The sequence below is a fragment of the Lutra lutra genome, chromosome 9 (assembly GCF_902655055.1).
Source record: "Lutra lutra chromosome 9, mLutLut1.2, whole genome shotgun sequence".
In the NCBI taxonomy this organism is placed as follows: Eukaryota; Metazoa; Chordata; class Mammalia; order Carnivora; family Mustelidae; genus Lutra; species Lutra lutra.
Window position 1 is genome coordinate 121,579,375 of NC_062286.1, and position 23,837 is coordinate 121,603,211.

At 52.7% G+C, this 23,837-nt stretch overlaps 1 protein-coding gene across 3 annotated transcripts in view; it reads left to right on the plus strand.

Moving 5' to 3' along the window:
- DLGAP4 (DLG associated protein 4) overlaps window positions 1–23,837 on the plus strand; it is a 139,548-nt gene that overhangs the window by 65,704 nt on the left and 50,007 nt on the right. For 2 of the 3 annotated variants that reach the window (XM_047744393.1, XM_047744392.1), the window contains exon 6: window positions 1,836–2,076. In XM_047744393.1, coding sequence (XP_047600349.1) covers window positions 1,836–2,076 — 241 coding nt within the window. Of the gene's footprint in view, window positions 1–1,835; window positions 2,077–9,222; window positions 10,268–23,837 lie in introns of those variants that run through there. The other variant, XM_047744395.1, reaches the window with a different exon arrangement.

Here is a 23,837-nt window from a genome sequence, read left to right on the forward strand (position 1 = left end):
TGCATACGAACAGCTCTGACCAGCTGGCCTCACCTCTCAGGGCTTGGAAGCATCTTAACCAGTACTTACAAATCCTTGCCCTTACCCCACGGAGCTCTAAGAATAGGGATAGGTCACCTGGTGCTTAGTCTCCTGACACTGTTCTCAGCATGGGAAATGAATGATCTCATTTAATCTCGACAACAATTTTAGGAAATTTGGTCTACAGTTAGCTCTTGTTTTATAGATGGGAAAACTGAGGCACAGAGCAGTTAAGTGACGTACCCATATTCATATTGCAAGGAAGTGATGGAACCAGGTTGAAACTCCGGCAGTCCTGTTCCAGAGCTGTGCCATGCCTGCAATCGCAAAGCAAGACCTTATTGCCCTTGGCAATCACAGGGGCTTCTCGGTGTTCTTCAGGTCACAGCCAAGGAGGATAAACGCCTGTCTCTTTCAAACCCACTCCAAATGAATGTTGGGTATACCTCATGGCCTACATTTTAATTTATCAGTGTTGTCCGACAGAACTTTCTGTGAAGATGGAGATGTTCTGTCCTACACGCTTTCCCATAAGGTGGCATAAGCAAGTGAAACATAGCTAGTGTGGCTAAGGAACTGAATTTTTTGTTTAATTTTAATTACTTTAAAACCTAAAGAGCCACACGTAGTTAGTTGCTACCATATTGGACAGCACAGATTTAGACCTTTCCAAATAGATATGCTCCCAGCAGGGTGATGATCCGTCTAGTCATTTTACCTGATGCAGTGCCAGGCATTTCATTTAGGTAGGAAACCTACCTGACCTCTGCCCCAGAGGGTGTGAGAGCTGAATGCCACACCAGCAGAGCAGGCCCCAGGAACGGCTCCATCTTTCTTCCACATGGTGCTCAGTCAACTTCTGTCCCTGCCCTTCTTGCCCTGGCCTCCCCTCAGGACCGCCAGTCAGTGTCCATCCTTGGCCCGCCAACTCCTCAGCTTATGCTCTGTGGTCTCCAGTTGCCATCATGGCCCAAGACGTGGGTCAAACATATCCTTCCAGAACCCTTAGAGAGTATATGTGTTGCAGGCCGCTGTATGCTCACGCTCTCTGCTGCAGATCTATAGGATCTTGGATGGCCGTCTCTAGAGAGACACTTAGAAACCATCTAGATAACGTTGAACTAGGTGTGAGATGATAAATAGCAGACGTGTCACCATTCTCCTTACTGCCCTTGGCAGACATCACTAATCAATCCTCACTGCCACTACCCTCATTCCAGTTTTATCTTATCAGATGATGACATCAGCTTTATCTCAGGCCTCTGCCTCTGTCCCAGACTCCCTTCCCAACATTCATTCTCTACTCCAGGGCTAGATTAATCTTCCTTAAATTCATATTTGGAGTACTGATTCAGCCACTTCCTCACTGGGTATACCTGGCAAGTATCTTCCCCTCATTGGCCCTCGGTTTCTTTGCTTGTGAAAGTAAAGGAATTGGACCTTAAGCTGGTAAATTTCTAGCACACCTACTGCCACCTCCCATTCCAACATTCAAGGTAGACATTACTAATTGATTGTAGCCTTCTTTGTGGCTGAATTCAGATGTGACCTCAGGATCTATCAGTTGATCAGTTTGGACACTCAAGACCCACTAAGTATCCTTAATCAAATTTGAGGTCCGAAGAAGTGGCAGGGGCTGTCACTTCGTCAGGGTTCCATCCACCCACCCTATATCGTGAGTGAGATGGGAGGAAAGGGAGGGCTAACTCAAGGCCCCACTGGCTCTCCAGCCCTGCTGCTGAGCCAACCACCCAGCACCCCGTCCCTCCAGAATGGGCCTTGCTGGCCCCTGATGCCCGCCTTTGCCCGGCTAGGTACGGGAGGCAGATCTGAGCGACCAGTATGAGGCAGCCTGCGAGTCTGCCTGCAGCGAAGCCGAGTCTACAGCCGCGGAGGCACTGGACTTGCCGCTGCCCAGCTATTTTCGCTCCCGCAGCCACAGCTACCTGCGGGCCATCCAGGCGGGCTGCTCGCAGGAGGAGGACAGTGTCTCCCTGCAGTCCCTCTCCCCCCCGCCCAGCACTGGCAGCCTCAGCAACAGTCGCACGCTTCCGAGTGAGTACTGAGATGGGGGAGAGGGGTTGTTTTTGTTTCTCACGAGGGGACCCCAGGGACTGTTCCTGGTGGACCGGATGTGGGCAGTGTGGGGGAAGGAGCAAAAAAAAAGCAGGAGGCCTTGAGACTGAACTTCCCAGTAAAGGACAAATTGGAGCTCAAATGGGGGTCACAGAGGCTGAGGTCATCTCTGGCAGTAGGAGGAGGGGGTCAGAGAGGGCTCCCACTCTGGGATCCCAATTCTGGCTCAGAGCAGCCACCTGCTGGTGGGCGGGGCTCCCTGAAGCCCCATCTCCCCATTTGGATTAGTTTAGGTAGGCAAACCTATGGTGAGGTTTAGAACCCGCAGGGAAGAGGATGGTGTCTGCACTGAGCCTTCTCAGCCGGCTGGGTTTGCGGGTGTCTCTCTTATCCACAGAGACCACCTGTCCTTTCTGATACTTGTTGTAAGTCCTCCGGTGACAGTCTATGCATGACCAGAGCAAAAGGGAACCCCGCATCACAGACTAAGCCATGAAAACCCAGACCAGGGAAAATCATAGATCATTTCTGGTTTAGTAGAGAGAGTTTCGATCTTATCCTGGCTAGCTGGTTTTCCTCTAGGAGTCTCGTTTCCTCATCTGTACACCAAGGCAGAAGCCAGGCCCCAGAGAGTTCTTGGGAAGACGGGATAAGGGAGTGTTTAGGCAGGGCCTTGCGCATGGTGGGAGCTATGATCGTTGGTGTTCAGACATGACTCTGACTTTCCTGGCAGTCGGAAGCAGTTGGGGTTGGATTGTTGTAGGAAAAGAGACATGTTTCAAGTGTTCAGTTTGTGTTTGATGTAAATAAATGAATTTAAATCCTATGCATGTTCTGTATGCAGGAAATTAGCTTATCGAATGAATGAATTTGTCTTTACGGGGGGCAGAGCAAGAAACGACTTGTTTCCCCATTGCCTTTCCAATCCTGGGTGAGATCCGGGCAGATCCCTGAGCTTTTCCAGTCACTTTTAGACCATAGGAATAGTCTCATTTTTAGGTATTAGGAGTCAGGTCTGGCCTCACTGCGAAGCTTCAATCTTACCAACCTCAGATCTCATGTTTCTGCAGGTAGAGCCTGTTCACTAGTGGCCGTTTCTGGTCCCTCCAGATGGCAGGGGAAGGTAGCCAGCACAGGTGTTTTCGGGTGTTGGGACTTTCTGGATGATGGAGGCCACATGCTGGCTCTTTGCTAAGTGGTACCTTTGGAGGGCCTCACGGTGCCTCCTTCCCCAGCACGGGCAGTCCCCCTCCAGCCCGCTGCTTCTTATTCCCCGCTGCATCTCACTCTGCTGGACCCCCTCCTCCCAACTCAGCTTCTCTTTTCTAGGGGACCAGGCCCTGCCAGGCAGGCGTCTTGGGCAAAATCCTCTGATGACAACTCCGGCCCCACTTTTCTCCCTTGACTCCCATTCTTCCTGTGTGACAATGAGGCCCTTGTCCTGGGGAGCTCTGAAAGTCTGGGCTTCACTACAGCCCTTCTTCTAGACCTGCTGTCATGGGTAACCCTGCCAGGCTCTACTTCAGAGGTCTACCAGATGCCGAGGCCCAGTTCTAGGGCCTCCAAATCCAGGGGATCCCTGCCAGGCTCTCCCAGGCATCCTGCTGTATTCCCCTAGGAGCCCCAGGGAAAGGGCCAGATTCTCCCATCATTGGGCTCATTCTCTAAGCTTGAAGTAGGCCTGGGGGGACATACAGCACACCAGCAATTTTCTTCAAATAGACACTCATTCTCTAATCTTCCCCAAACCCAATCACTCATGAATAGACTAAGGATGGGTCCATCTCCCAGAACTGCTTGGGTCCCTGTATTGATCAGCTATTGCCACAATAGCGCTGCATAACAAAGAACCACAAAATTAGTGTAGTACAACGATTAATACTTATTTCTTGCTTTGTGGGTCAGCAGGAACACTTCTGTCCCACAACTCTCTCGTCTTCCTCCTGAAACCAAAGGTCCTCCTGGGATCAGTGACCCATTCAGGGCATGTTCTTCTTGGCAGAAGCACAAGAGAGCAAGCCTAAGGACACAAGCACATTTCAAGGCCCCTACGAATATACTATCTGCTAAAATTCCATGGGGTAAAAGAAGTCATATGACTGAGCTCAAAGACGGGGATGGAGAGGTACCCTCCTACCTTCATGTAAGAAACTATTTCTATGGCAATGGTGTGGATACAGGGAGGGGTGAAAAATTAGGGTTGATAATCGAATCTGCTATAGTCCACTCTCTTGGCCATATTTATTCACGTTCCTCTCACATAGAAAATACACCATGTATCTGGGATACCTGGGTGGCTTAGCTGGTTAAGCATCTGACTCTTGGTTTCAGCTCAGGTCGTGATCTCAGGGTCATAAGATTGAGCCCTGAGTGGGGCTCTGCTCTCAGTGCAGAGTCTGCTTAAATTTCTCTCCCTCCCATTCTGCCTCTACCCGCGCTGGTGCATGTGCTCGTGCATGAGCGCGCACACACTCTGTCTCCCTCTCGTTCTCGAATAAATATATTTTTTAAATACACTTATCCTCAAGAACCCCAAAGTCTCATCCAATCATAACAGTGGGATCTCATGATTTATGTTAGGATTGGCTTCGGCCCCTCTTGATTGAGTAACCTAAAATCTAAGAAGAAAAAGAGACAGGGCGCCTGGGTGGCTCAGTTGGTTAAACGTCTGCCTTCGGCTCAGGTCATGATTCCAGGGTCCTGGGATCGAGCCCTGCATTGGGTTCCTTGCTCAGCGGGGAAGGAACAAGCCTGCCACTCCCCCTGCTTGTGCTCTCTCTCTCTTTGACAAATAAATAAATAAAATTTAAAAAGAAAAAGAGACCCCCCCATCAACCACACCCACTCCGAACTGTCCTGTATGGGTGATCCAGCAGCTGGCTTTAAATGGAGGGTTGTGGGCCTCCAATTATTCTCAGTTTGGGGGCTTTAGATCAAACAAGACACTCAAGAAAGTGTCATGTAGCAACACCTCCTATCAACTCAGACGTGTGTGTGCAAGTGCCCCTGCTTCCAGACATACATGAACTTGTAGACCCTTAGATCTCTGTAGGATATGAAAAGTTACAAAAACACATGCACATGGATATCCCCCACAGGTGCACATACACACGTAATGTCCACAGACACCTTCATACACACTCACACACACGTGTCTCTCTTTCAAGACTCGGGCCCCCTCCACACCTGTGAGGAAATCACGCCCCTAGTAGATTAGAGCCACTGAAAAACTTCACCCTGACATTTACCAGGTCAGCCCTCCCTCGGGTCTCCACAGTGACCACTACATGCTTGTTTGTCTCTCCTCTACCCTCTGATGCCCTCATGCTCAGCAGGTAAACCCACCTGCCTCACAGGGAAGACCAAAGCCACCAGATTTTCCCATCTGTGCCCAGAACTGCAGCTGGTCCATACGGTACGTTTGTGCTGGGTTAGGAAAGGTGCACTCCCCCCATGACACTTAATTGCCATCTGTTGGAAAATTGTCATGATGTATAATTTTTCTTAGAATAAGGTCTTTTTCTGCCATCTGCCACAGATTTGTCATGAGTATATAATTTAATTATGTCTGCCCTATATGTGGCATCCTTACTCAGTGGAAAACTTGCACAACCATCCATGGCAGTTCTGTGCATAACCACCTCCCTCTACGTAGACCCACGCCAACACGCAGGCCCACCCTGCTTCAGCCATTGTTGCCCCACAGGGGTCACCCCTACTCAGAAGTGGTCTCCTCTCCTCAGCTCTGTCTCCAGGAAGGGAGAAGTCCAGACCCCAGGTACACACACACACACACCCCTAGGGCTGTACTGAGCCCCCAGGTTGCTGAGGGGTATGAAAGCTCTTCCACACTTGTACATGGGCACATATGGTGGGCACGTATGGACTCAGGCCATATGTGGGCAGGTGGGTGGATGTGGGCGAGGAGTGGTTATTGAGGCAGTGAGAGCCTGGTAAGGGGAGGGCCGCTCTGGAGTGGCCCTGGGCAGAGCCTGGAGCTGCCCGCCCACCCACTTAGAGCTCACCAGCTTCCCAGCTGCCAGCACCACTGCCACCACTCTTTCTCTCTCTCCCTCCCCCCTTCTGACCCAGATTCCACATTCCAGAAATAGCTCTGGCAGGTGACTGGCAGGCGGGGTCAGCTCCAGCTAGGGCACAGGGGAAGCAGTTTGGCTATATATATGAGCCCCTCCCAGCCAAAGGACCCAACTGGAAGGGGCCACAGGGGTGCCATCCCCCCTCCCCCCAGTCGGCCCCAGCCTGCCTCCTCTCCCCCTCTGGGAAAGAGAAGAAGAAAGAACAAAGAAGACTCTCCCTCCCACTCCCTCCCTCTGCCCAGCTCCCATTAGTGCTCATTCTCCTCTCCTCCCTCCCTTTTGCCATCCCTTTCTTCCAGCTTCCTCTGCCCTCTCTCCCACCATCTCTGCCTTCAGTTTGCCTCCTTCAATTCCATTCCCCTCCCCAGCCCCCCACTTCCTCCCCTCCCAGTTTCTGGCCATCCTCCCTCCCTAGCCTCCCTTTCTGTGTCTCTCCCACTCCTTCAGAACCACAAGGGAGGCTGTGGCATCACCCAGGGGCCTGGGTAGCACCCCCCACTCCCACCCCCTAGCTCCTGCCAACTGTGCCCTCTGCACCAGCACATGATTCCATGTGCATGTGTGTTTACACACACACCCACCAGGTTACACACACTGGGGGGCTCTCCCTGGCAATCCTTGAAGCTCTATGCTGAGCTGGGATAGCTTCCTGGCCTGGGATACATGCTTGCTCCTTACTCAGGAGTCCTGAGATCTAGTTTCCTCTGTTCTGTGTCACTCTGGGGGGTCCCAGCCCCTCCCTATGCTTCAAATTCTCCACCAATGTTGTGAGGTTTGAATTTGAGGACCCCCCCCCGCTTCCCCGCCTAAATACCTCCCATCCAAGTCATCCTCTGAGTCCCTTCTTTGTCTCCTCCCCTCTCCCCCAGAATGTTCCCAGTTTCTCCTCTGATTCACTCCCTCCTCCACAGAGGAAGGGAGGCTGACAAAATTCCAGTAAGCAGTCAACCCTCCATTCAGCCTTGTCCTCCCTCCCCCAGGCCTAGCCCTCCACAATCTCTGATTATTATACTACAGGCTCCTATCAGATTGAACGCTCCAGTTCCGGGGGTGTCAGGGCTGAGAGGAACCTCAAAGACCACTGTGTCCAGAGATTGCAAATAGACTTTAGCTCCTGTGTCATCTCTGATCTCTGGAGCCCAAGACCGAGATTTCGTTCAGCAGAGAAGTGTGCCACCATCGATTGGTGATGTCCGCTATGGCCAGAATATTTACATATATCTGACATTCCTGAATTAACCCAGTTTAACCTCTTATATGTATGCATATACACATGTGACAGAACTCTCTCAAAGAAACTACAGCCTACAGAAGGTGACTGTCAGGTCAGGGAGCAGGCAAAACAATAAATAACACATATCAGTATATGGTTCATTGGAAAATAGCCCAGAGCAAGGAGAAGGGTTGCAGCACAAACAGGATTGTTAGGGTAGCCCTCGTTGAGAAACAGATGTTTAAGCAAAGACTTGGAGGAGGCTGGGGAGGTATGCCAGGTAGGGAGGAGAGGTCCTGGGACAGGAGGGTACCTGGTGCGTTGGAACAGGAGTGGGGTTCCATGGGTCTGGGGCCGAGCAAAACTGAGCCTAGCGTGTCCTCAGGGGTGTCCTGAATTTTCTAAGTCAATTTAAAAATGGATGCTACGTGAATAGCACAGGTGTAGCATAGTGACTGTGAACAGGACAGGGTAAACTAATACTTTCTTTTTTTTTTTTTTGGTAAAGATTTTATTTATTTATTTGACAGAGAGATCACAAGCAGACAGAGAGGCAGGCAGAGAGAGAGGAGGAAGCAGGCTCCCTGCTGAGCAGAGAGCCCGATGCAGGGCTCGATCCCAGGACTCTGAGATCATGACCTGAGCCGAAGGCAGCGGCTTAACCCACAGAGCCACCCAGGCGCCCCTAAACTAATACTTTCAAAATGCTTAGCACAGTATCTGGCATCAAAACCGCTCAATAATTCTCATTTTCTTTTGTTATTATTATGCCTTTATACAAAAAAGGTTACAGTAATATCAGAAACACTGTCATCTTATTAAGATTATTTTCTCCATTTTACATTTATTAAAGAGATGTGCAGAGAAGATAAGGGACTTGCCTAAGTCACCCAGCAAGGCAGGTCAGGCAACAGGAGTTGGTCTGTGGATGGCAGACGTCCTGTAGGTATAGCCTGGAGAGGTAAGTCTTTAAGGAAACGACTCCATAAGGAGTGGGGGACTACCGGGAGAGAAATGGGGAACAGGCAGTTGCCTCGAGACAGGAAGGGAATAATTTATGTCTTTAGCGCCTACTGCACGTTGACCTTCAGGGCACACTGAGCGTGCTGGTTTTCTTTTGCTGAAGAGGAATCGAAGGCTCAGGGAGGCTGAAAAGAGTGTCTCGTACTAGGTCACGCAGTCCTGGAAAGGGTGAGGCAGGATTCGAACCCAATCGGGAGGACTCTGAGGACGGCAAAGGGAGGATGGAGGGGAGGTGCCAACTAGAAACACTTAGGACGTAGAGTCCATAGTACTTGAGGTCTAATTTGACATGCAGGGTTGAGAAGACCGGCTCACCAGGTCAGGATGCTTGCTGGGACCCTCAGTTTCCCCCAGTGACAGCGAGGTGTCGCCACGGTGAACTAGGGCGAACTCGTACCGCTCCTCCCCTGGCAGGGAGCAAGCGTCCCGTTCCAGCTGGAACCGGTTTGTCTGGGCGGCTCGAGGGGCGGAGCTCCCGGCGCTCGGGCATGCGCGTGCCGACGTGGGCGCGCGCTTCTCTCTCACCATCAGTCGGCCTGGGCGTGGGCTAGCTAAGCGCGCCCAGCGCTTGCGCACCGGTCGATCCGCGCGCGCGCGCGCCGGGCCACGTGCCGAGCGGGCTCTGCGCGTCCCCGCCCTGCCCGGGAGTCCCGGGAGGCGCGCGCGCGCGCGCGGCTGACGCGGGGGGCGGGGCGGGGCGGGGTCGGCGCGGGGCTTTAACACGGAGGCCCCGCCCCTCGGGCGTACAAAACCGGAGCCTCGGGCCGGGCCGCGTGAGGGAGGAGGGTGAGTGCCCGCCGCTGGCCGCAGCTGCCGCCAGCCTCGTCCGTCACTCCGTCCGTCTGTCCGGTCCACGCCGTCGCCGCCGCCTCCTCATCCCGGACGCCCGGGGCCCGCCCAGCGCCGCCCGGAGCAGCCGCGGCCCCGCGAGGAGACGGGCGCCGCCCCCGCCCGGCCCTGCCCCCGCCCTCCTCCCCGTCTGTCCGTCCGTTCGTCCACCCGCCTGCTCGCGCTTCCGTCCTTCTGTCCGGCTGCCAGCCTTCGGGCTGGTCTCCCCGCTCCGTCCGCTTTGTCTCTCCCCGGCTCCCTGTCTCTTTGTCTCTGCCCTCGCGGTGCCTCACAGCCCCTCCCTCGCTCCCCGGTCTCGGGTCCCCCTCAAAGCGGTCCTCTCATCCCTCGGAGCCTCCCTTTCTGGGCGCCCCCATTCCTCGGGACCCGCCCTCACGGTGCCCTCCCGTTTTGGGGGGCCTTTTCTTCAGAACACCGCCCTCATTCCCCCACGACTCCTTTCTCAGCTTCCCGCACATCCTTTGGGGGTCCTCCCTTCCATCTGTCCTCAAATCCCTGCGGTCTTGCCCCTCTCTTAGCCCTCATTTCCTCGGGGTTTTTCCTCTCGGTGCCCCTCATATACGCTGGGACCTCCGAGATCCTTGGGGTCTCTCTCTTGGGACCCCCAAAATCTCTCCAGCTCCCAGACTTCACCCCTCCCTGCTATCCCTTGGGTTGTCTCTGTGGCTGTCGCTCCTTGTTCTTTCTCAGGCCTCCGTGGCCCCCCAGTTCTGGGGGTCGGGGTCTCCCGCTTTGCTCTCACTGCCTCTGCCCCTGCATCTGTCTCAGTGGTCTCACCACTCAGTGGCTCTTGTGCTGAAGGCCCCTTTTTGAGCCTGCTCCTTTCCCCAGGGCTCCTGGCCCCCTTGCTTTCTCTGCCCCTGCCCCCTGTCCCCCGTGCTCTCTGCTCCCTTGTCTCTCCCTTTCCCGTTTTCTGTCTCTGCCAGTCTCTGGGTCTCTGACCCCACTCTGGCCCTCATGGCTTTGTGTCTGGAGCTCTTGAAGCAATGTGAGTGGTGGGGTGTCCGGGTCGGGCTGGAGTCCGCCCGCAGGCTGGCCGCGGCGAGGCTCCATGGGGTTGGCGCTGGGGCTAGGGCTGGCGCTGGGGCAGGAGGCTCTGGACCCTCCCAACAAAGGGGCAGGGAGGGAGGGGCCAGGCTGTCTGGCAGAGGTGGGAGTGGGGGCGCCTTCTTGCTCGGAGGCTTCTGCTTTAGTTGCTTGAGTGTGTGTGAAGGGTGCCACGGGCTGGACGTCCTGCCCGCTTGGTCCTGCATGGCCTGGCACTTTGTGATCGCTTGTGGGCAGGCCTGGGCTATTTTGGAGCTGGCAGGATGTGATATCACTTGGGTGTTTATTTAGACCCGGCTGGGGGTGGGGGCTGCGTTCTTGCCAACTTGAGTAATGAAATTTTGCAGGGGGTGCGGCCTTTTAGGCAGCTGGGCTGTAGGGATTGTGGCCGCAACTTTGCAGGCCACCAGCCTGGGCAGGTGAACAAGGTTATCATGCTGCTTTGGTCTTCCTGAGACTCTGCCAGGATGAGGGGAGAGAGTTGTTCTTAGCCTGACCACCCTTGAGTATTCCATGTGATGATCTAAGAACTCGGGGGCTTGATTCTGCCAGCTTCAAGCTGTGTGGGACCCGAGAAAGCCTCAGTTTCTCCATCTGTAAAAGGAATAATTGTGCTAGTCTCACCAGGTTGTCATGAAGACTAAATGAAACGTCTGTAGACGGGTGCTGTGAAGTGTTGCTGTGTCTTTGAACTGAGCCCACAGAGGGCAAGCAGCTTGTCCAGGCTACACAGCTAGTTCATGGTAGAGCTAGGACAGGGATCCAGCCCCGGGACTCCCTATCCAGAGTACCCTTTGCTCCATTTCCACCTGATTATTCAGGAATACACCTGCCCTTCCAATGGGGCAAGGAGCAAGCGGTCCCTTATTTATAACCTGATTCCTGGTTGTTCTTTGTCAGTTTGTAAAGATAGGCAGGTGTGCATAGCCGGATGTCTGCTCTGGGAGACAGGTGGATTTTCCATGTTCCATCCCATTGTTTGAGGGTGGGTCCTGCGTGGCCAGAGGCACTTGGGAATAAGGTCGGTCAGTTTGTGGTTGTGAACCTTGCCTCTGCTTTTCTGCTTCCCTGTAGGGTGGGGGACAAAGGCCCTAGCTGGGAGAGGCTCCACAGATTGGGGGGGGGGCGGTGTCTGCTGTCATGGAGCCTAGGATGTCCTAGAGCTGAAGCAGGAGATCAGCTGTTGTAGCACCCTTGTCTTATGGATGAGGCCCAGAGAGGCCAGGGACTTCTGGTCCTGTTCCATGGCACTGCCTCTGAGGAAGTCACGGTTAGGCTGGTGTCACTTCCCCACTGGTATATAATGACAATTTCCAACATCCATTGACCTTTTACTGTGGGTCCTGTGCTGGACACACTACTTGGACCACGTGCAATGAGGAGGAAGAAGGGCTTGGTCCTTGACCTGGAAGTAGGGGGTTGGGATTCTGGTCCCCACATCTTACCCACGTTCAGGGAGGCTACTTTCTCTTAGGCTTCAGCTTCCCTATCTGTAAAATGGGAATAAGAATCTTTGTTATAAAACTGGTTCTGAAATCATAGAATCCCTAAAGAAATTCTGTGAGACAGAATGCCGGGGTTCTATTCCTGGCTATGCTAAGACGCAGTGTGACTTCAGACAAGTGTCCCCCTCTCTCTGTATTTTTCTTTCTGCAAAATGAAGGAGCTGGATAGCGTGGTCTCTTAGGTGCTTCCAGCTCTGACATTTCAGGATTCTAAGGTAACTCGGAGGCTACCTATTTGTACCTACATCTCATCTTACCTGCTGAAGGTGTGCTTGATCGCAGAACGAGAGGGAGAATGTGTTGAATGCTGTAGGGTGTGCACTAATCATGTGTTGTGGGGTTTCAGAGGAGGGAGAGAAATCCTGTGTGGGCAAAAGATTCAGAAAAGCTTCCAGGGGGAGGCAGTGCTGAAGTTGGGCCTCTATGCCAGGCATGTTCTACCTCTAAGATAAACTGTTACAGGTAGTAGAATTAATGTGGGATTGAGAGCCATAAACAGCTGGTGTTAACTGGTCTCCATCCTTCGTTCCATGTGTGATCTTGGGCAAGTTACTTTGGGCTTCAAGTTTCCTCATCTGGACTCAAGATAATCATATTTACACTACAGGATTGTGCTGAGGATTAAGTGAGATTATATATTTTAAAAATGCCAAGTACACAGTAGGCACTTAATAAATATGAACTTTCATCTCCCAGGGATATCTGGATCACTTTTTTCTTTGTGGGAACAAGGTAGCCCCAACTTCTCCCCACCTTCCCCCCTCCACTGACCGCCTGGGGGAGGTTCAGGTAACAAGGAAAGCACCTGACTATTGTAGTAAACACTAAGAGTAATCCTCTAATCTCCCCCACTTGCTCTGTGAGCCATTGTGTAGTCTGTCTGGCGCTTTCCTGGCCATTGTTCCTCAGAATAGTTCCGGGAGGAAATCAGAAACCACTGGAGTTCTGCTTCACAGGTGAATGGAGAGTAGGGAGCCCAGAGAGGCCCAAGGACCTGTTCAGGGTCCCATAGTATGCCAGTGTTGGGGTGGGCTGGAGCCCAGACCTCTTGGCTTCTTCTCCCACAGCCCACAGCTTTGCTCCAGATGTATTGCTTCTGTCTGGTAGCCTGCCCCTCAGGCCTCCTTCTCTGGGTCTGGCATCTATTCGGCAGGGGAGGGTTTGCTTGACATTTCCTCAGCCTCTGAGCTCATCCCAAACTTCAACGGGACTAGCTTGAGGCCGGGCGGGGACTGAGTCACCACCTTCCCTGGCTTTCTCATCCTGAGCAGCAGCCAGACACACCCAGAGGCCCAGAGACCTGCTGGTTGTAGGACAGCAGTATGGCAGGCTTTCCTCTCCGAAGCTCAGATTGGTTCTAGAATGGCTCTCCCTGGGCTTTTTTTTTTTTAATTTTAATTTTTATTATTATTTTTTAATTTATTTATTTGAGAGACAGAGAGCATGAGAGGGGAAGTCAGAGGGAGAAGCAGACTCCCCATGGAGCTGGGAGCCCGATGTGGGACTCGATCCGAGGACTCCAGGATCATGACCTGAGCCGAAGGCAGTTGCTTAACCAACTGAGCCACCCAGGCGCCCCCTCTCCCTGGGCTTTTAGGGAGAGGCTGCAGTGGTGGCGGCAGTGGTGGCTCCCCAGGGAGCGGGAAGCTCGAGCAACACTGAACAGCTGTTACCTGGCCTTTCGAGCTCCCAGCCTTTATTTGTGCTGTACCCTCCCCCGTGGTACTTTCTCTACCCCTCAAGGCCCTCATTGTCAAATGCCACCACCTCCTCCAGGAAGTCTCTGATTGCAGCTCTCTCAAGTCAGACTGTGAATTCTGTCCCAGGTCCACACTTGCTGAAGAGTGGTCACTTCCCCTCTTGGTGCCTCAGTTGTCTTATATATATAAAAAAAACTCAGGTTGCTTATCTTTATAAAGCTTAGGTTCCCAGGCTCCATCCCCGGAGAGTCTCCTTTGGCAGGTCCGGGGGCGGGAATCAACTTTACAAGTCCAGCCCTCTGGAGGAGTCTGATGTGGAGATCCTGTGGGCTGCACCCTGGGAAAAGCTGAACTGAGAGATTTCCTGGGTTTATTTATTTTTTTTTAAAGATTTTATTTATTTATTTGACAGAAATCACAAGTAGGCAGAGGCAGGCAGAGAGAGAGGAGGAAGCAGGCTCCCTGCTGAGCAGAAAGCCCGATGTGGGGCTTGAACCCAGGACCTGGGATCATGACCTGAGCCTAAGGCAGCGGCTTAACCCACTGAGCCACCCAGGCGCCCCTTTCCTGGGTTTATATCACAGCTTGGCTCGTCCCCACTGCATGACCTTGGATTGATCAACTTTCTGCACCTCTGTTTTCTTTTGTCCCGTTGGGATGGAAATCCCTTCCTCCCAGGTTGCCACGAGGGCGAGAACTCATGTAGTAAAGGCCCATCAAGAAATGGAAATCTTTGTGCTCTGCTTCCAGTTACCAGGTGTCAGGGACTGTGCTGGGTGGTTTATAGCATTATCTGGCTATGTTACTGTAGCAATCCCACGATGCAGATACCAGTATTTTCCCCCATTTTACAGATGAGGAAACTGGTTCCTCCTCATCTTTGTTTTGGGCAGGGTTGGTTGTTTCCAGAAGCAAGGTACCCTTCCCTTGCTCAGCCCTGGGAGCAGACACTGTCGGACCTGGCCAGGGTGAGGGCTGTGGAATTGAACACCTGGGCAGGAATGCAATCCAGTCATCAACAGGAATTTAATGAGGTTGATGAGGTGTGCAGGCTGAGCACCTCTCAGGTTCCCGGGTTTCCCAGTCCTGGCTGTGGCTGCTTCCTCTCCCTCAGGTTGTACTGGCATCAGCCGGTTCCTCCCCCCATCCACTCCTGGGGAGGAAGGCTACCTTAAAAACAAACAATATCTGTGTTCTACAGCTAAAAGATCAATGTTTCTTGTTTCACAGTGAGGAAGTAGGCCCAGGTAAGGGGAAGGACAGGGACATGCCTAGGATCCCAAACCAAGGCCATGCCAGGGCTGGGCAACAACCGTAGCCCTGTCTGCCCACCTAGGTCTCCATTTCTCTGTATCACGGGCCTCGGTCAGCCAGTGGAGAGGGGGAACACTGAGGTTTGGTTTTGGGAAGTTTTCTCACAGGGCAAGAGCAGGAGAAGTGGTCCTAAGTGTCTGGAGCTAGGGTTGGCTCAGCCTGCAGCCAGATGGGCTTGGAAAGCGCTTTCTGAGGCCTGCGCTCCCAGCCCTGGGCCAGGCTCTGAGAGGATGGGGAAGAACAGACAGGGCCTCTGCTCCTGGGAACTTATGGTCTGACAAGGGAGACAAGGCCTACAATTATGAGAGACTGTGTGACAGTCTGTAATTAAGCGTCTGCTGAGGGAAAGCATTGTTTAAGAAGGAAGAAGTGAGTGTGTGCCGGAGGAAACAAGAGCCCTCTTGAGGGGGGCTGGATTTGCAGAGACAGAGGGTGGGGCTGACATTCTAGGGAATGGTTTGTGCAAAGGCAGGGGTGTGGAGGCTGGAAGGTAAGCATGTATTTAGGGAAACAGTGAGTGGACTGGTTTTGCTGATGCATCAGGACTCTGGATGAAAAATCTGGGAGGGGCCAGAAAGTTGTAGGCAGCGTTGAACATCAGCGGAGAAGCAGAGGCTTTGGGGAGCCATGGACCGTTTTAGAGCAGGGGTAGCCCAAGAGGAGAATTTTCTTTTCAAGAAGGTAAATCAGGCTGGGTGAATTGGGATGAATAAAAATAGTGACAGGGAGGAAGCGTGAGGTGTGGGGTGGAGCCAGGAAAAGACAGTTGGGGTAGCAGAGGGTGCTGTGCCCCTCAGAGAGCCCATTCAGGGACTTATGGGCCAGAGGGAAAGCTGTTGGGTGTTGCTGCTTTGGGGGAGGAAATAACAGTCTAAGCAAATTGCTTGTACACCTGCTCCCTGCCAGGGCCTCTGTGGATGCTGTCAGAAATCCTCACACCAAGCCAGAGGCAAGTGTACCCTTTTACAGATAAGGAAAATGTGGCTCAGACCCAGGGCTGGCTCTCTGCAAATCCTGACTCTTCCCACAGTTCAGCTCTGGTTTTTGGAAAGGAAACTCTTCTTATTAGGGTCCCAGGAATAATCTGAGCCTTCTTGCCCCTTGAATTGGGGACACACAAATACCTCCCCTAAAGGCTACAAGCCTTTACTTTTTTTTTTTTTTTTTAAGATTTTATTTATTCATTTGACAGAGAGAGATCACAAGTAGGCAGAGAGGCAGGCAGAGAGAGAGGAAGAAGCAGGCTTCTGAGCAGAGAGCCCGATGCGGGGCTCGATCCCAGGACCCTGAGATCATGACCTGAGCCGAAGGCAGCGGCTTAACCCGCTGAGCCACCCAGGCGCCCCAAGCCTTTACTTTCTAAAGATCTGGAGAGTTGGGACTGGGTGCCCATTTAGACTTCCTTCAAGGTAGGAGAGTCAGGGAAGCAAGAGGCCTTCACATCTTCAGTTTCGCTCGCCAGGCTGTGAGCAGCCTTCAGAGTCAGACCTCATACGTATCTAGTCCAACAATGGGCACATCCGTGACTAGGTCCATTGGGATTCTCAGCCAGCCGCCACCAGAGAGGGTGTTCCTTTGCCCAGCCAGAGGAATCTGCCACCCACAAAGGCAGGAAGGGACTTGTCCCAGGTTACTCTTGGCATTGGAGAGCCAGGTGATGGAGCCCAGTTCCCATTTCCCAGGCTGCAGCCAGGGGTACCTCCTGGGCAGAGAGAAGGGGAAGGGAACCGGTCCTTACTAAGTGGCTTCCATGGGAGGCCGCAAGGGTTGGTCCCAGTGTGCAGGTAGGAAATGGATGGCTTGGCCAGTCATTCTCCTCTGCGTGTCCCCCTGAGCTGGGCCTTGGGTCATGAGGCAGAGCCACCACATGGCAGGTGCAGCCTCTGAACTCTGCTCACCCCCCACCCCCCCTTTGCCTCCAGTAAACACCCCCAGGATCCATATGCCAGTCTACTTGAGCAGAGGCCAACCGTATGCAAGATAGGATTGTAACTGCAGCCCTCTTTTTCATACCAAAATCTAGACCGAGCTTTGAATGAGGGATCTTTGTGCTCCTTTCAAACAGACACAGCCTGAGAAAATACTATTCAGACATTGAAACAGTGGAGTAGAGTGGCCTGTACTGTTCCTTTCAAGTGTAATCATTCGAGTAATTCTTTACCATTTGGCCTGTGCTTTCTCAGCAATTTGACCATTTGCACATATGTTCATTTTTCTATCTGACTTTCAGCACCTTGGTTCCAAATCCTTACTGTTTAGCCTGTTTTTGATTTGCAAAGCACTTTCATCCTCCTTATCCCAGTAGATCATCTACAACCCTAGGAGGTCGTTTACTGCGCTTGTCCTCCTTGTTTTGCAGAAAATGACTTGACCAAGATCACTCTGGGATTCATGGGCTGAGCTGCTTGTTTATTCAACAAATACTGAAGCGCCTGCTGAGGGCCAGGCAGTGAGCTGGCGTTGTAGTGGCAAGCAGAGCAGGCCAGAGGCGGGGTCACTCACCCCAGTGTTCACAGTATCCATGAGGCCTAGTCAGGACCTCCCCCGGCACTCCTGACCTGCACGCTGGGCTCTTTCCTGCACAGACCCCTGTAGTTTGAGCCTGTGGCTTAGAGCTAGACTATCGCAGCCTGTGAGCCCTCGGCCTAGAGCATCGTGGTAAAGCCAGCCAAGGCAACAGCCTCTGCAAACTGAACTTCAGACGTGACAAAAGGGGCCTTCGGTAATATCTCAGTTATTAAGAAGGTGAGGAAGGGCATCTCAGCAGAAGGCCATCTGCTCCTCCTCTTTGGAGGGGTCGGAAGGGCGGCGGGGAAAGTCGCCTGAGGGCTGCTGTGCCTAAGATCCTGGCCTGAATTTTCTCTGTCCTCCAAATATTTGATTACAGTCTGCACAGGTGTGGAGCCCTGTGGCCTTGTGCTGAGCTGGGGGGCCCTCCGTTGCCTCCTTTAATATTAAATGAGATGAAATAAAGGCAGATCCTAGGATTTCTGGCCCAGCCCCCTCAGGTCCCATGAGTGGGAACCAAGTGTAAGAGAGGTAGGGACTTGCCAACATCTCCTACTGAAAGAAACGATCCTTCCTCTTCCCGTCTTACCGGCCTGGCATCATTTCCCCACTGCTCCCTGTAGGAACTCTGAGCTGAACCTGTTCCACATTCAGAGCCCTCTTCAGGGGCTCTTCTATACCTTAAGGCCAAGTTTTGCCTGAGTCTTCCTTGACATTTCCCCCCCTGCCCAGAGCCCTGTAGTGTCCAGGCTGCCTCCGCCTGCTCTCAGAGGTTGGCCACCTGTTCTAGAAGGTGAGAGCGGCAACCTTTGAGGAGACTTCAAAATCCAGATGCCTGGGCCCTTCCCCCAGGGACTTTGATCCCTGAGCCATAGAGAGAGGTTTCTGTGGGTAAGCATTTTGCTGGAGTTATTTTTGTGTATAGAAATTAGTTTTTATTGAAAAAGCAATACATATATCTGTTTAAACACTTCAAACTCTGTAGAAAAAAGTGCCCAGTGGAAAATGTGTGTCTCTCCCACCCTCCATTCCTAGAAAATCAGTGTGAACAATCTTGATGTGTCCTTCCAGAAATACTCTTCATATGCGGGCAACTGTGTCAATAACATCCTTTTTTATTGCACAAACAGTGGCATATTCTGTCCCTGCAGCCTATGGTTCTGTACTTTATCTTCTTTTTTTTTTTTTTTTTTTTAGATTTTACTTATTTATTTGACAGAGATCGCAAATAGGCAGAGAGGCAGACGGGGTGGGTGGGGGAAGCAGGCTCCCCGCTGAGCAGAGAGCCCGATGCAGGGCTCGATCCCAGGACCCTGAGATCATGACCTGAGCCGAAGGCAGAGGCTTACCCACTGAGCCACCCAGGCACCCTTACTTTGTCTTCTTAACCCACTGAGCCATCCAGGCGCCCCTCTTACTTTGTCTTCTTTACGCAAGTCTGTCTCTGTTGTGGACGCACAGGTCCATGGCCCCCTTTTCCATGACTGTGTGACAGCTGCACAGACGGACGGACCACCAGGTGTCTGCTTGTCCTCTGCTGAAGGGCATTTCTGTTGTTTCCAGTCTTGCTGCTGTGAGCAGTGCTGTAGCGCGCACCCTTCCCCGTGTCTGTGTATGTGGGAGTGCCTGCATGAAATCGTCACAAAGAGTCTGTGCACCTAGCATTTTGTGAGATATTGTGAATCGCCTTCTTTTGCATCCTAAAAATGGGGCTTTTTTAAAAAGTACCCTGCCTTCCCTAGATTCAAGTTCATTTCCTTAGTTAAGAACGGACTATTCTATGTCAGCCCAGACAAGGGAAGGGGGTTGGCCAGTGTCCCTCAGCAGTCCTCAGCCAATGAGGTATTTCCAGAGTAAGGTGCAGGTGAGAGGAATTGAGGAAGGAAGGGAAGAAATGGGCCAGAGGGGACTCTGTTACAGGTACCTGGGGACTTGTTGATGACTTGGTCTCCAGGGAGAAGCATATTCCCCCCCACCGCCACCCACACTGCATCCTCCCTCCGGCTTGGGCTGCACCTGCTTGGCAGCTGCTGGGCCAGCAAACTCGTTCATTCAGGAAATACTTACTGAGCTCCGGAATCCCATGCAGGCTGGGCCATTGTGTCCCTGGCCTTCTCTGAGGCTCAGTTTGTTTTTTTCATCTGAAAAGTGGAGAGGTTCATCCATGCCTTTCTCATGTCCTCAGGCTAGTGGGAAGGTGTGGTAAGCCAGCCAGTGGAAAACCCCCATAAAATGAATTATAGTGGTCTTAGCTCGACACTGTGCTGGGCACCCTGGAGTTGCGGAGTCTGACGTTTATTCCAGTCCTGGGCGGGCTGCCGTCAGATTAGGAGTTTGGGGGCAGCTGTTGGTGGATATCTCCACTTGCCATGCCAGGACAGTCAGACTCATGCCTAGGATGCATTTGCTCTGCCCTGGCATGCTGGAACTCTCCAGGGCCCGCTCAGGATGAAGGTGGTCAGATGACAGGTCAGGAAGAGGTAGGCAAGGGGGGTCCCCACACCGAGGCCAGTTTTGTCTCCTCCAGGCCAACAGGAAGGTCCTTTAGTGTCCCCCACGGGGCATTTCTGCAGCTCCCTTTCAGCCTTCAGCGATGGTAGGGACAAGGAAGGAGAAGTTCTGTAATTTTTCTAGTTCAAATGGACTAGTTTAAAATCACGAGCCTAGTTCCTCCCTCCCATTTTATCAATGGGAAAACTAAGGCCTGGAGTTGAGGCCCTCCTCCTAGGTGAGTGGGCCGCCTTATTACTGGAATTAGAAGCCAGGGGTTCAGCCCTCCTAGGCCTTACCTCTCCCCATCTTTCCCACATCATCCCAGTCTTTAGTTTCACTTTGGGGTTAAAAACCAAAGTGAAAGAGAAAGGCAAAACCGGAAGCAGCTGCTTCAGACCCAGCCCGGGCTGGGATTGGCCCTGGGGTACCCAGGCCTGAGCTAGCCTCCCCAGAGGAGGGAGGCCTCTTCTCCCTCTTGCTCTGAAGCCCCGGCAGGGGTAGGAGCCAGTAGGGCCCCTCGGGATAGGCGCCAGGCTACAGACAGGCGGTGGCGTTTTGGCCTGCCTCTGTCTGGGAGACGGCCAGTCGGACGGGTTCCCTGGTGAAAGTCAGCCTTACCCGGGTGTGGCCACAGGTGAGGAGCCTTTTAAACTCCCGTCCTTCCGGGGCAGGGCTGAGCTGGGCCTGTGCTGGCCTAGGGAAGAAATCCTGGCTTCCCAAAACCAGCTTTCACAGAACAGTTCCACTCCCTGAAGGTAAGAGCTAGGGCCCTGTCTCCACTGTGAAGACTTTTAAACTTTCGGTCACCGTGGGGTGGGCACTTACCTCAACTCCTGGCGGTTTCTTAAGGACCCAGGCAACCTGGAAGCCTTTCTTGCCCTTGGTTCCAGTCCCAGTCCCCAGAACTTGGAGAAGACAGGGATTGGGGGAGCAGGAGGCACGGCTTCTTCCTGAGTTTGTGGTAACCTCAGGCAAGACCCTCTCCAGCTCTGGGCTTCGGATTCCCCGTTGGTTTTTTTGGCAGGAGGAGTTCTTCCCAGCTCTGCCGCTCAATCCAGTCAGTTTTGGTGCCTTGGAAGCTAGCGAGTGCTTCACACCTGATTTGGTTGGCCTGTGTATGTCAAAGATTAGCTGTTATCTAACTCGCTGAGGTCTTGAGCTCCTATTTCTCTGTGCTTTTTCTAAGAAAATTCTCAGCCTTGCCAAAGCAGATACAGTATCAATTTTGTTGTTTCAACAAATGAAGTTTCTGTGTACCTCTCTTGTCTGCACAATCACAGGATCCCCAGACAGAGCCATTTTGGTTCAGGGCTGCTCCCTGAGGGCCCACACTGCGCCCAGGGTGGGTGATCAACCAGGTGGCCCTCGGGGAAGGACTGCACTGACGATCCACGCCTGGCCGTGCCGCCTCTGTGGAAGGCAGAAAGCTGGCATGGATAAGGCCCAGCTGGAAGGCTGAGCCAGGCAGGGGGGAGGAGCCCACACCCCAGAGGTCTCATAGACCCGTGGTCAGGAGCTTAGCTCTGATGTCGTGTTGCTGGGGTTTAGGTCCTGCGCCACTACCTAGAGTTTTGAGGCCTTGAGCAAGTTTTTTAACCTCTCCAGGCCTCAGTTTCTCCACTTGCAAAATAGAGATAATATTACTGACATTAGTTTCAGTGTGAGGACAAGAGAAAAATGTGTGTAATGCACTGAGCCCAGTATCTGGTACAGAGGAACCACTGAGAAAATGTTAGCTGCTGCTGTTATATCCCAGGGGAGAGCGAAGACTTGAAATAGCTAAAGACTGCCCCTCTCCCGTGCCTGAGAGTTGTAGGTGGACTGGATGGGGTGTTTGGACGGACATCGAGTTATCGTTTGCCAAGTACAGGGCTCTGATGGGGACTCTGGCTGAATCAAGGCAGGCTTTCGAGAGGAGGTGGCCTTCCAAACCTCAGAAGTTGGGTAGGATCCAGGTAGACAGAGATTTTAAAGGGAAGACACCCTCACCGCCTGGGGTATGGGCGTGTCCCGGGTAGGGAAGAGAAAGGTGCTGTGGTTGGGAAAAGGATGCAAGGGTTGGCTGCCCAGGGGCCAAGAGAGCCAAGATCAAGCCAGAATGCCTGCCAAGGGCCATTAGAGTCCCTCGGGCTCTCATGCCAGAGCTTGTCTCTGGAGGGTCATCACTCCTGCGGCCAGTTTCCTGCTGGGGCCCATTACTGAGTACGCTACGAATAGATTGTGAATTCAGGCTCTCCTGGAACTTTCTTGCCTTCCCCTGTCTTCCTACACTTCATGACATGGTATTGCCCTGCATGGGGGTGTGGTAGCCATCTGGAGGTGCCTTCCTGCCTGCCTGGGGGCAGTTGTGGGCCAGGGTGGGGGAGGAGGAGAGGGGCTCCTCTGACAGCACCCGTGAAAGCCCGCTGCCTCCTCCGCTCCTGCTGCCCCAGTGGTTTCCTCAGATGGGGCATGCAGAGCAGCCCACGGGAATGTGGTGGGAGGGAGGTTTGGGTTCATCCCAGCCGGTTCCGACCTCCGAACATCCATCACCTCTCTTTCCAAAGGGTCAGCCATTCCTGTGCTCAGAGAGCCAGGTGTTGAGCCGAGGGAGGGGCGGGAACAAGACACACTTGGTCCCTTTCCTCGAGGAGCTTCCATCCAGCTTGGAGTCCCCATCCCAGCAGGTGACAAATACACAAGATACTGTCTGCTTGTGACAAGAGCCCCGAAGGAAACAAATAGATGCTGAGAGGGCCATATTCAGAGAGGATGGGGACAGCATGTCTGGAAGGTGAGGTGGCCAGTGAGAAAGAGGCAGCCAGGAGCAGAGTGGGAACCGCAGGGGGGTCAGGACCCTCAGGTGGAAAGTGTTTAGCAGGGGCGCCTGCTTGGCTCAGTTATTAAATGTCTGCCTTTGGCTGAGGTCATGATCCCAGGGTCCTGGGATCGAGCCCCACATTGGGCTCCCTGCCCAGCAGGGAGTCTGCTGCTCCTTTTCCCTCTGCCCTGCCCCCCACCCCATCCCCACCCCCGCTTGTCCCAGGCTTGCTCTCTCATGCGCGTGCGCGGTCTCTCTATTAAATAAAATAAAAAGAAAGGGGGTGCCTGAGTGGCTCAGTGGGTTAAAGCCTCTGCCTTCGGCTCAGGTCATGATCCCAGCGTCCTGGGATCAAGCTCCGCATCGGGCTCTCTGCTCAGCCCCCATCAGGCTCTCTGCTCAGCCGGGAGCCTGCTTCCCTTCCTCTGTCTCCTCCTGCCTCTCTGCCTACTTGTGATCTCTGTCAAATAAATAAATAAAATAATAAATAAATAAATAAATAAATAGAAAGTGTTTAGCATATTGAGGGTACAAAGAGAGGTTCCGTTGTATCATTCTGTCGAGTGGTCTGCAAGGTCAGTCAGGGCCTCATCTCAGCGACCTTGTTCGCCCTGAAGCAGACAACTCTGCTTGCTCTGTAGGAGCCAGAGGTGTCAGTGGGTTAAGAGGTGTTTTTGCTTTTGTTTTAAAAATTAACATCAGAACTCCCAAATGCTTACCTTCTGATTGGTTTTCGTCCTGGTCCTAAGTCATCAAGAAAAGGCTTCTTCAGCACTCCCTATTTGCTACTCATGCCCTCTCTCAACTGCCTCACAGTTCACAAAGCTTTGTAGCTTCTATTGGCAGTTTGTTGCAGGTTGCAGTTACTATTGCTGTTTTTAGACGTGATGGAACAGGGAGGTTGAGAGACTTGCCCAAAGTCACACAGCTTAATCAAGATTTGAAGTCTTGGTTCACTCTTCTCTTCCGCCACACTACTGTGTAGAAAGGCCAAAGCAGAAGTTTCTATTTCTTTTTAGCAAGGGTGCAGTTCTAAAATGATCACAGTTTAAAAAGTTTTGGTACAGAATGATACACTAGTAATTGTGTCCAGGCAATGAGATTAGAATGACCCCCGCCTCCATTTTCTGCAGTTATTTCTTTTTTAGTTTAAACTTTGTATTTCCACACACTTTCCTATCCACCTCTTTT